The sequence below is a fragment of the Micromesistius poutassou genome (assembly GCF_964030765.1).
Source record: "Micromesistius poutassou genome assembly, contig: SCAFFOLD_2499, whole genome shotgun sequence".
Classification (NCBI taxonomy): domain Eukaryota; kingdom Metazoa; phylum Chordata; class Actinopteri; order Gadiformes; family Gadidae; genus Micromesistius; species Micromesistius poutassou.
In genome coordinates, this window is record NW_028177580.1 from 76,685 (window position 1) to 89,545 (window position 12,861).

At 50.8% G+C, this 12,861-nt stretch overlaps 1 protein-coding gene across 1 annotated transcript in view; it reads left to right on the plus strand.

Annotated features, from left to right (window-relative positions):
* rnf213b (ring finger protein 213b) overlaps positions 1-12,339 on the plus strand; it is a 41,423-nt gene extending 29,084 nt beyond the window's left edge. Inside the window, exons 50-65 of the mRNA XM_084490922.1 lie at positions 68-152; positions 259-293; positions 388-485; positions 587-737; positions 1,087-1,249; positions 1,767-1,861; positions 3,442-3,690; positions 4,712-4,847; positions 5,226-5,309; positions 5,426-5,606; positions 6,126-6,327; positions 7,188-7,265; positions 8,561-8,764; positions 9,056-9,145; positions 10,405-10,583; positions 11,810-12,339. Of these exons, the coding sequence (XP_084347048.1) occupies positions 68-152; positions 259-293; positions 388-485; positions 587-737; positions 1,087-1,249; positions 1,767-1,861; positions 3,442-3,690; positions 4,712-4,847; positions 5,226-5,309; positions 5,426-5,606; positions 6,126-6,327; positions 7,188-7,265; positions 8,561-8,764; positions 9,056-9,145; positions 10,405-10,583; positions 11,810-11,948 (2,169 nt within the window). The 3' untranslated portion in view covers positions 11,949-12,339. The remainder of the gene's footprint in view (positions 1-67; positions 153-258; positions 294-387; positions 486-586; positions 738-1,086; positions 1,250-1,766; positions 1,862-3,441; positions 3,691-4,711; positions 4,848-5,225; positions 5,310-5,425; positions 5,607-6,125; positions 6,328-7,187; positions 7,266-8,560; positions 8,765-9,055; positions 9,146-10,404; positions 10,584-11,809) is intronic.
* The last annotated feature ends 522 nt before the right edge of the window (positions 12,340-12,861 follow it).

Here is a 12,861-nt window from a genome sequence, read left to right on the forward strand (position 1 = left end):
CGTGGCGCTGTCCTCCACGCCGTCTGTCATGATCACTAAAGAGCTCGCTTTGACCTCGCCCTCTCAGAGGCTCTTCCTGCCGACCATGCCAGAAGACCACACGAGTGAAGCTCATCAGTTGCTTCGCAAAGAGGGAAAGATGCAAAAGTTTCGTAAGTACACACCGTAACCCGGGGGGCCGTGGTTTAGATCCTAGGGCTGGTTACAGCTGTTCACCTGGCCTGTGTTTTTACACTCTTATCTGTTATTTACCTGCAGAATGTGCCAATGGACATATTTTCTTTGTGGGCGAGGTAAGACACTAACCTAATATTTAAGTCATCGAGGTCAGTTGATCTGTTGGTTTGGGTTATTTTTCATTCGTTTTGTCTGAACTTGTCTGACAAGTGTGGACGGCCGGTGGTCGTGTCAACATGCCCCGACTGCGGCGTGCCGGTGGGAGGGCAGGACCACTCCCCAGTGGTCGGCTTCCAGCGCTTGGACAGGTGACACACAAACACAAACACAAAAACTGCAACTTATTTATATCCATGCCGGTGCTGTAGTTGTTTTACTGGAGCCGCGTGCGTTTCCTCTGTGACCAAAGCTCCGGAGATCAGACTCGGACCGGCCACGTCCTAGGAGAGGCCCGGCAGAGGTCGGAGGCCCCGGAGCGACAGATGACTCCCGCCCAGTCCTGCGTTCTGCGTACGCTGACGCACCTGGCGATGCTGCAGGGGGCCAGCAAGGACCGCACGGTGGGAAGGGTTCTGATTGAACACAACAACCAACCTCTTGTGTTGGTTGTCATTGCCAGCGTTGGCTTGTATCTGTTCAAATGAGCTGAAGAAGCGTTTGTACAAATGAGCATTTTCTTCAGTTCGTCTTTTTTAACCTGCGCAATGCATTACTGCATTCATGTTTCTAAAGACATCTTTCTAAAATCGTTTTTGGATTATCGGTGTCACCCTTTGCTTGTCATCCAACGTTAGTCTTTTTCCAGATGTTAACTAATCGTTCACGTACTTCCTTTAAGCTCTTTGCGACGTGGCTTTTGAAAGGCATTCGATAACGCTTTTATCTCCATTCCGATGATGATGTCACCAGGCTGTGGGTGGCATGGTCCACCCCGCCCCGCGGGACGCGGTGGGCTTCCTGGGGGCTCACCTGGAGCGGGACCTGGCCTCGCTGGGACGGCTTCTGGACCTGAACGCCGACGACGCCGTCGTGACGCTCCACCTGGTCCTCGCCGCGTGCAGCGAGGCCACAGGTGACCGCTGGGGGGGACGGGAATCAGCAGGGAGGGATATTCTGGAGCGCCGGTGCTCCAGAATGTGTGTGTGTGTGTGTGTGTGTGTGTGTGTGTGTGTGTGTGTGTGTGTGTGTGTGTGTGTGTGTGTGTGTGTGTGTGTGTGTGTGTGTGTGTGTGTGTGTGTGTGACGCTGGATTAGATAAGAAGAAATCCAAGCAAATAGCCAAATACTGCCATGTGTCAGCAAGCATAGGCAGTCTGCATGTATGGAGAAGGCGGTGCCATCTTTACCCCTGATAGCGTTGTATTTATTTACTCATTTGCTTGGCTGTAAATACTTGCACAGTTTGTTTGTGTTGCTGTGCGAGACATAAATGGGCTCTTTATTAATATTTGGAATGCTGTGTCGCTGTAAGTATTGGTCATTCCAAATAAATGAATTAACTGTGTGTGTGTGTGTGTGTGTGTGCGTGTGTGTGTGTGTGTGTGTGTGTGTGTGTGTGCGTGTGTGTGTGTGTGGTGTCGTCCTGCCCAGGCTGGCGTGGAGCCAAACCAGACCTGACGAGCAGGAAGGGGCGGGCCGAGTTTGAGATCCGCGTCTGTGTCTCCGTCATCGACCCCGTGCTCCAGGTACACTTTAGAACCGCTCACGTCCACCACCTACTGCATAGCCAACACACTCACACACGCAGACGCAGACACAGACACACTCACAGCTCCACCTACTGCATAACCTACACACTCACAGCTCCACCTACTGCATAACCAACACACTCACAGCTCCACCTACTGCATAACCAACACACTCACAGCTCCACCTACTGCATAACCAACACACTCACAGCTCCACCTACTGCATAACCAACACACTCACACACGCAGACGCAGACACAGACACACACACACACACACACACGCAGACACAGACACACACACACACACACACACGCATGTACGCACACACACAGACACACAGACACACACACACACACACACACACACACACACACACACACACACACACGCAGACACACACACACACACACACACACACACACACGCACACAGACACACACACACACACACACACACACACACACACATAGAAAGCATAAAACAATATCCATTACGTGTTGAGCTCAGACGCTCCACTCGCCCACAGCCTTCCTATAACGCTTGAGTAAACAAATGTAAAACAGTTCCACAATCAGACCCACCGCCCACCCCCGGACTCCTCCACTGGACACCAGGGGCAGTGGAAACAGGTTGCATTATGGGAAACACACATTTATTTGGATAGATAGATAGATAGATAGATAGATAGATAGATAGATAGATAGTCCTTTATTAATCCCCCTTAGGAGAAATTCACAAGTGACCAGCAGTGCAGTGGGAAAAGAGAGTGCGAAACAAAGAGTATATATACAAATAAAATTGACCAATTTGAAATAAAATATAATAAAAAAGATAAGATAATAAAGATAAACATACTATATACATGTAACTGTCCGTTTGTAGGTGACTTGTGCATTAAAAAATAAATATGACTATAAGTATAAATGTGCCAATGTGCAGGGTTCCTGAGGTAATGAAAAAATGAAATAAATAACAAGGTTTAAACAACAATCAGTCCTGAGGTGTGGGGTTTAGTCCTTAATCAAGTCGAGAAAAGGAGGTGTTGGGGCTTTGGAGGTGTTTGGAGCGGGGGGGTGAGGTGTTGTAAAGTCTGATAGCTGATGGGATGAATATGTCACATGGCAACGGGCACAGCCAGTACAGGGACAGCTGTAATCACCGCCGTGTTCCAGGACGACGACATGTGGCTCAGGAGGCAGAGCGGTGGCGGCCGGTAACCGCAAGGTCGCTGGTTCGATCCCCGGCTCCTCCTCCTCCTAGCTGCGGAGTGTCGAGGTGTCCCCTGAGCGAGACGCCCTCACCCTGACCGCTCCCTGACCCCGCTGGCTGCTGTCGCCCTGCGTGGTCGACTCCGCCCGTCGGTGTGTGAATGTGTGCGTGCATGAACGGGTGAACGTTTGGCGCTACTATAAAGCGCTTTGAGCTGGCCGCTGGTTAGGACAGCGCTGTGTGAATGCAGTCTGTTTTTAACGGACACTACTCCACCAGGTGGTGCTGTTCCTCTGGTTTTTTCACGTCAGCGTGTCCGTGGGCCTCTCTAATCTGCGGACCCGTTCTCCCGCCGTTCCCCGTAGAACCTGAGGGGGAACCTGGCGGCGGCCCGGGAGACCATCAGCGCCGACGCCACCCAGGTGGGGAGCCCCCTGATGAGGCTGCTCCACGCCGACCCGGGCCCCCTGCTGGCCCTGCCCTCCGACGGCCCCACCGAGTGCTCGGCCTTCTGGAGCCTCCCGGAGAGCGTGACGGTGGAGCGGTTCTCCCAGCTGGTCGGGGAGAACCCGGGCCGCGGCTCGCTGGGCCTGCTGCTCCTGTTCCTGGAGAAGGTAGCCCCGTGGTTCTGCAACACACATGTACAGTATGACCTGTTTATACAACATACATGTACAATATGACCTGTTTACACAACACACGTGTACAATATGACCTGTTTCTACAACATACATGTACAATATGACCTGTTTCTACAACATACATGTACAATATGACCTATTTCTACAACATACGTGTACAATATGACCTATTTCTACAACATACGTGTACAATATGACCTATTTCTACAACATACATGTACAATATGACCTGTTTCTACAACATACATGTACAATATGACCTATTTCTACAACATACGTGTACAATATGACATGTTTACACAACATACATGTACAATATGACCTGTTTCTACAACATACATGTACAATATGACATGTTTACACAACGTGGCGAAGATACAACATTCAGACCTCAGCGAAACACAAAAGGGCACTGAGGGTGGCCGGTGACCGGTGGCTTTCTGATTGGCTGACACAAGTGCCACTTGCCACGCCCACGTGGAACATGGTTAGCATAGCTAGGTTACCAGTGTCTCCCCAGAGAAAGGCTGCGTGCCCGTTAGTTTGTGGTTTTAGTGATCGTGTTTGAGGTCAATTAAGGATGGCACGTTCCTTATTTCTACCTGTCTGGCTGGCACTCAATGTACGCACTTATTGTATGTTGTACGTCCTGGCACTTAATGTACGCACTTATTGTGTGTTGTACGTCCTGGCACTTAATGTACGCACTTATTGTGTGTTGTACGTCCTGGCACTTAATGTACGCACTTATTGTGTGTTGTACGTCCTGGCACTCAATGTACACACTTATTGTATGTTGTACGTCCTGGCACTTAAAAAGAGTACTTAGCATTGTGTAGCATCTTATCCTCAGCTAGCTTTGTTAGCTAGGATAAGCTTTGTGAGCTTTGTTAGCCTCCTGTACTCAAAAAGAGATATTTAGTTTCTCTTTCTTCTGACAAACGTCCATGTACTTATTGTCTGCCACCCTCCTGTGTGTGTTCCTGTGTGTCAGCTGTCCTGTGTCAGACAGCTGCCACACCTCCCGGAGCTGGCAGCGCTGCAGTCGGACCTCCTGAGGATCTTTCCCCTGGCGGCGTCGGACGCCGAGCCCCGGAGCATCGCTGAGACGTTACACCGGTTACCGGCAGGTAACGTCTGCTAACGACCTCAAAGACCCCCGACCTAGCTGAGGCCTAGTTCCCTGGTGCACGGGGTCACGATGGTTCAAATCAAATGGTGTATGGTGAGCGGTACTGCATTCGTACCGCTCTGTTCTAACCAGCGGCCTCTCAAAGCGCTTTACAGCACGGAGTCGACCACGCGGGTCAGGGAGCAGTCAGGGTGGTGAGGGCGTCTCGCTCAGGGACACCTCCACACTCCACACTCCGCTAGGAGGAGGAGGAGCCGGGGATTGAACCAGCGACCTTCCGTATACGAGTCAACCCGCTCTACCACCTGGGCCGCACGCCGCCCACAAACGTTCTAACGTTCACAACATTCACAACGCTTTGTTTTGTGGCCGGCAGGACACCAGCGCAGCGTGGTCTCGCAGCGCGTGAGGCGGTTCGTGGCCGTGTGGAACTGTCTCCGACTGGAGATGGCTCGCGACCGTAAGCAGCCCCCAGCCTCCTCACCGTTTAAAACCACACGTCTGTGAGTCAGGGAGGGCTGGGAGGGGTTCAAGCTTCATGGGGCCGCTGTGTGTGTGTGTGTGTCCGTTGAGCAGCTGAACTGGGCCTGCAGCTGGAGCTGTGTGAGAGGCCGATCACCGAGGACAGCTCCGCCGCCTTCCTGGCACCCGGGCGCACAGGACCCGGATCCTGCCTCCGGAAACTGGTGGACTTCCTGTCCCAGACCCACAACCGCCTGGTGTCAGGGGCCCGCAAGGTCAACAACCAGGAGCACAGGTGTGTACGACTCCCCCCCCCCCCCAACCCCTGAGGTTTCCCCCTCCACCTCTACCTGAGCCACGGACGAAGCCCTCTGTGATTGGCTAATGCCATCACTGCAAACAAGCACAGCATTAGAGTAAAAAAACTAAACGTTGATCCGTTTATTTTCTATTTTCAGACTGATAAATTGACGTAGGATTAATCCGTTGTCTCTGAAAACCTTCAAAACGAAACGATGAAATGAAATCATGATTCGATGATGCCTCATAATGCCCGGCAATCTGTTGACTTATTGATTTATACAGGATAAGAACACAGACGAAGAACAACCAAAACGTTATCTTAAGAATCACATCGCTGCAATCTCGCTAGGCTCGGTACTAGCGGAGAGTTGTAGATCGTTCTAAACCGTTTTTTCCTCATTGAAGGCCCGAACAGGACCGACTGACAATACTTTAAAGCTCTTTGATGATAAACAAGATAGAGAGTGAGATCCAACCCACGGTAAGGTTCTTCTTCTCCTGTCCTCCCCAGTGAGTACAGCGTGCAGCTGGACGAGGTCTCAGACACCCAGCTGGCGCTGTGTCACCCAGAGAGGCAGCTGCTCCCCCTGGTGCTCGCCCACTGCCACTACACCCTGAGGGAAGGCCGGGAGACGGAGCACAGCTACGACCTCCGAGGGATCCAGACCCAGCTGGCCCGACGCTTCCTGGCGGGGAAACCCCTCATCCAAGCGGTGAGAACGCCGTCCGGTCCGACCGCATAGGAGGCTGCTTCTGAGTGACGGCTGGCGTTTTGTATTCAGATATTTAGATTTAAGACATTAGCACTTTTATCCAAAGCGACTTACATTAAGTACATTTGTCAGAAGAAAGAGAAACAACAATATATCTCTGTGGGTACAGTAAGGATGTTTATAGAACCAAGAGCCAGCACTAACCATCACTAGGTTAACCCATTCCCCGTATACACTAACCATCACTAGGTTAACCCATTCCCCGTATACACTAACCATCACTAGGTTAACCCATTCCCTGTATACACTAACCATCACTAGGTTAACCCGTTCCCCGTATACACTAACCATCACTAGGTTAACCCATTCCCCGTACACACTAACCATCACTAGGTTAACCCATTCCCCGTACACACTAACCATCACTAGGTTAACCCGTTCCCCGTATACACTAACCATCACTAGGTTAACCCATTCCCCGTACACACTAACCATCACTAGGTTAACCCATTCCCCGTACACACTAACCATCACTAGGTTAACCCATTCCCTTTATACACTAACCATCACTAGGTTAACCCATTCCCCGTATACACTAACCATCACTAGGTTAACCCGTTCCCCGTGTACACTAACCATCACTAGGTTAACCCGTTCCCCGTACACACTAACCATCACTAGGTTAACCCATTCCCCGTGTACAACAAGGATAGCTAGGATAAGATGCTACACGATGCTATGTACTATTTTTTAAGCGCCAGGATGTACAACTTACTGGGGGGTAAGGGGGGGTAAGGGGGGAGGCTTTGCAGCGTCCAGGTGAATCGTAAACAACTGAACATATCTTTGTTCCTAATCAGGACACTGAACGATTCCTGAACCGACACCTGCAGGATTTCTCAGTCGTGCTGTCGGAAGTGAGGATGAAGGTCCCTCAGGTGAGACGGACGACGCGTTGTGGTGACTGAACGGTGTGGGAGGAGAACTCACCCTGTCCATGTTGTTAGGACCGTTAACTACCTGCTAATGTGCAGGGGCGTCAATCAATCAATCAATCAAGGTTCCTTCCCACCACTCATATACATTGCTTTCCAATAACGTCTTCAAGTGGTTTATTCCACGTATGCCACAGTTACCAACGATGACAGGAATAGTTTCGTTCATCTTAAAATTATTTTTTTATCAACTAAAATCCGTTGAAATAAAAATGTGCTTTGGTGCTTTGAGTATATTGTTTGTATGTTGTCAAGGAAACATCTGGGTCATAGTTGTATTAGTTAGTAGTATTGAGTAGTATTGTTGTTAAAGACAAATTTGTTGTGCCTTGATTCAGAACTTTCAAAATGCCAAGGTGTACCGTTATTGAAAGGATAATGCACACTGTCACACAGCGTTTTTGACCTACAAGGTTCCGATATTCAACAGTGCTGCGCTATACAAGTTGTTCCACTCCGATCCCTATGTACACTCTCCCTTGAAGATGATGTCAGCCCTACCAGCTCTTTAAATGGCATGTATCTCAATGCCCTTGTGAGACACTGAGTGAGAGCATCCGCTAAAGGAGGTGTAGGCTGAGGTACGTCTAAAGGAGCTGTAGGCTGAGGTACGTCTAAAGGAGCTGTAGGCTGAGGTACGTCTAAAGGAGGTGTAGGCTGAGGTACGTCTAAAGGAGCTGTAGGCTGAGGTACGTCTAAAGGAGCTGTAGGCTGAGGTACGTCTAAAGGAGCTGTAGGCTGAGGTACGTCTAAAGGAGGTGTAGGCTGAGGTACGTCTAAAGGAGGTGTAGGCTGAGGTACGTCTAAAGGAGCTGTAGGCTGAGGTACGTCTAAAGGAGCTGTAGGCTGAGGTACGTCTAAAGGAGCTGTAGGCTGAGGTACGTCTAAAGGAGGTGTAGGCTGAGGTACGTCTAAAGGAGCTGTAGGCTGAGGTACGTCTAAAGGAGCTGTAGGCTGAGGTACGTCTAAAGGAGCTGTAGGCTGAGGTACGTCTAAAGGAGCTGTAGGCTGAGGTACGTCTAAAGGAGCTGTAGGCTGAGGTACGTCTAAAGGAGCTGTAGGCTGAGGTACGTCTAAAGGAGCTGTAGGCTGAGGTACGTCTAAAGGAGCTGTAGGCTGAGGTACGTCTAAAGGAGCTGTAGGCTGAGGTACGTCTAAAGGAGGTGTAGGCTGAGGTACGTCTAAAGGAGCTGTAGGCTGAGGTGCGTCTCGGTCACGTTGCTCTGGTGTCTGTGCAGACTCCGCTGAAGGGCTCGGTGTGCGAGGCGGTCCGCGGCGGTCTGCGCTCCTACACGGACGCGTGCGACGCCGTGCACCTGCTGGAGACCGGCCTGCGCCTGCTGGGCAAGACGGGCGGGGCGCCCGGGGAACCGCTCCTCACCTACCTCACCGAGGACCTGAAGATCTCCAGCAGCTTGCAGATCTCCAGCAGCGTGGCCAAGGTAGGGACCCCCCCACCATCCTCATCATCACCGCCTTCATGATCACCTTCATCTTCATCATCACCTTCATGATGATGAATGATGTTTTGTTTTTTCATCATCACCTTCATCTTTTTCTCTTTTCTTTGTTTTTTTTTTTCATACCCCTGATCCCGGTAATCCCAAATCAAATTGATATCCGTGAAGGAATTTGACAAAGACATGAAAGGGTTTCCGCTGTCTTAAGCTCTGGGAAACGTTTTCCTTAATCCTTTTGATCCGTTGAACTTCTCCTCTCTTGTTTCCCTCCAGGCGCTGGGAGAGAGCCGTCTGGAGCACGGCGTGTTCACCTGGCAGCTCCTGACCTGCTGGAAGTCCGAACTCAGGCTGAGGAAGAAGCAGGTGGGTCGAGGTTCAGAGACGTGGCGATGACGTGAACTGCAGCATCCCTCCCTGGGAGATGAGCTAGAGATGGCACGAGGACGACGGGACAGTAGAAGGTGTCCACTGGAAGAATGCATTTAAGAAGCTCTGCTGCTCAATTCTTCCTCACATTCTTGGCCTGTGTGCTGACACTTGGACAGGCATTCCAGAAGGCTGGATTAGGGTTACAGCTAAGGCTAGCCCTGGTGGTTAGGAGTACAGAACGCAGCCCTGTTATTCACTGCTGCTTGGCCTGTGTGTTGGCAGCGATGCATATCCAAATCTCACAGCATTTATTATTCATTAATTAGAGTATTACTTATTTACCTTCCTTAAATCATCATTTAGTCATTTAGTGCTTCTTGAGTTAATTAACTAAAATATATATTTTTAGTAAGAAACTTCTTTTAAGTTATTTTAAGAAGAGACACAAGGAGACCTCTCTGGGCTGATACCTTTTAGTCACCCTTCACGGTGCGGTTGACCCCAGCCTGATGCCAGGTCCTGACCCCCAGGGCCGTGGGGGGGGGGGGGGGGGAAGGGGGCCCGCAGTCTGGCCGGTTAATCTATGGAAAGTGAGGCGCCCGGGCCCCCACACACAGCAGGGGCCCCCAGGGTCTGACCCCCTGTACGGAGGCTAAATAGTTTGAATTCACCACAGCCACAGTATGAGCTTGGATGGGCTTTCATCTGGGATGTTTGTGACTATAATTGTTAAAGTATGTGGGTCAAACTGTTTTGTACCATCCCTGAGAGGGGGACCCCTCGTCTTAATTGACCCATTCAGTAGAGGGTCTTAATTGATAAATTCAGTAGAGGGTCTTAATTGATAAATTCAGTAGAGGGTCTTAATTGACCCATTCAGTAGAGGGTCTTAATTGATAAATTCAGTAGAGGGTCTTAATTGATAAATTCAGTAGAGGGTCTTAATTGATAAATTCAGTAGAGGGTCTTAATTGACCCATTCAGTAGAGGGTCTTAATTGCCTCAGAGTCTTAATTGATAAATTCAGTAGAGGGTCTTAATTGACCCATTCAGTAGAGGGTCTTAATTGACCCATTCAGTAGAGGGTCTTAATTGCCTCAGAGTCTTAATTGATAACGTTTTTCCGGGCTCTGTGGCGGGTGAGGGCCGTCCTCACATCTGGCCTGTGAAGCCCATGAGTCTGTGACTCAGTACAGTACGGCTGAGCGTATTGACTCGCCTGTTTGAAGCTCCTCTGTGCTCTCGTGTCTTAGGACCCGTTCCCGGGTCTGCGTGGGGAGTTCTGCCAGAGGCTGACGGCGGCGGAGCGGAGGGCGCTGACCGGGTTCCTCTCCTCGGCCGATACGGGCGGCTTCTCCCGGGAGCTGCACGAGGTCCTCCTGCTGAAGACCAGCGGCGCGGTGCCGGACCAGGACTACGGCCCCCACTGGGAGTAAGAGCCTCACATCCAACCCACCGCCCGCTCTGAACGTCCTGTGAAGGATTTACGCTTTTCACCTAGGTTGTGTGTAAGTGTGTGTGTGTGTGTGTGTGTGTGCCTGTGTGTGTGTATGTGTTTGCGTGTGTGTGCGTGCCTGTGTGTGTGTGTGTGTGTGTGCGCCTGTGTGTGTGTGTGCGTGCCTGTGTGTGTGCCTGTGTGTGTGTGTGCGTGCCTGTGTGTGTGTGTGTGCCTGTGTGTGTGTGTGTGTGCCTGTGTGTGTGTGCATGCCTGTGTGTGTGCGTGCCTGTGTGTGTGCGTGCCTGTGTGTGTGTGTGCGTGCCTGTGTGTGCCTGTGTGTGTGTGTGTGTGTGCGTGTGTGTGTGTGTGTGTGTGAATGATTAGTTGAAGCAACTGAACTGAAGTAGATGTTTTTGGTCAGAAGTCCGTTATGTTTTCATAATCCTTGTTGAATTGCTTTTTATTTTACACAAAGAAAGAAAACAGGAACAAGAACAAGACAGAAATTAAATTTAAATTTGATCGGAAATAAATTACATTTAGTTGTCAAACCGTTAAACAAGACGACACTAGCCGTTTGAATACATTGCATTCACGGAGGAGAATCACACTCACATAAACTAATAATAATAATAATAATATAATAATAATAATAATACATTTTATTTTTGCCGCCTTTCACATCACCCGAGGTCACCGTACACAGAGTAAAAAGAATAAAATAATAACAACAACAACCAAGCATTACACTAAGACACATAATGAGAACAACAAGGATATACAGGAACACTTCCACCAGTAGCTGCCCGCCCAGCGGCGCCTCGTAAAGCGCACTGCCTCACCCTACAGCGGTGACTTCACTCCCACTGGTCGTGGTGGTCGTGGTGACGCTCGGAGCTAACCGCTAACCGCTAACCGCTAACCGCTAAGAAGTGTGCCGTCTGTCAGCCCAGCGGACGGCCGCTGAGGTCTGAAGGAATCCAGTGAAGGGCCTTTCACTCTCAGAGGAGTGTGTGGGCCGTGTCCTCCAGCCTCAGCCCCTCCCCAGGGAGCTGAGCTGCTGTCGCTTCCTCAAAGCCCCCCATCCATCAAGGGAACGACCCCCCCATCCTAGAGCCACAGGTCACCAGCGGAGTGGAGCAGCTGGCCTAGGGGAGGAGGGAGGCATGAGGGCTGACACCAGTGCTAACTGCCCCCCCCCCCCCCCCTACTGTGTGCAGCATCAGGTCCACTCTGGAGACCCATCTGGAGCAGAAGAACCTGCCCCCGCTGCAGGGTCTGGAGGAGCTACCGGAGGAGCTCACCCTGGCCCAGGGGGCGGACGTGTGGAGGGCGGCGGTGGAGTTCAGGAGAGGCTAGCGTCGCTACGGACGGAACGTTCTGCACTGGATTCCGTTTTAAAGAACGGGCGTGATGTGTGTGTGTGTTGGACGTGTTTTTTTTAATTATTTTTTTACGTATTTTTTAAACTCAGGAACTCTGGGCCAATCTTAATGTGCTTAATGCAGCCTCGGGACCACAGCCTTTAACAGCTGCTTGTTTACCTTAACGCTTAATGCTGGGATGTTTTTATATGATTAGAAGTTATTCTGAAAATTAATAAAAATGTATGAGTCTTACTTTAACTTCTACTTTAAATCTGTTGCCGCCTATTGCCGATTTGTTTGCAATGTGTGGTCATGACTATAGAAAGCTGCGATTGCATCTGCTAATAAATCAATAAACCCATAGAAGGGAAAAACTACTTGCACTTCTCTGGTTATCGCTCCTTTTTGTTCTGTTCAACCAAACATTAACAAACCTTTAAAGGCAGCTCCTCTCCGCCTATCACGTCCTCCACAACATACACAGCGCGCCCGCTCGGCCAATCACGGCTGCCGGGGGGCGGAGTCTCCGTCCCGTTGCGCCGTTGCGTTGTGACGACGTCACCACGGAGGTTATAAATCCGTGCGGAGACCACACGACCAGCAGCGCAGAGAGGAGGAGGAGGAGAAGAGGCGGAGGAGGACCGTGTTTATATCCGACTCCGTGTTCACCGAGCGGTGCTGAGGACGGCCCCCCCCCCGTCACCGTGAGTACCGCCGCGGGTTGTGACGTCCCGGGGCGATGAACGGGTGAACTGTTGTGGTTGTCGGGCCGAGAGGATGAGGCTGAGGATGAGGGGATGAGGCCGAGGATGAGAGGGTGAGGAGGAGGAGGAGGAGGAGGAGGAAGGTCCTAACCAGCTGCTCGCTCCACTGGGCAGTGTTGTGGAGGGATGAGGAGTGAACGC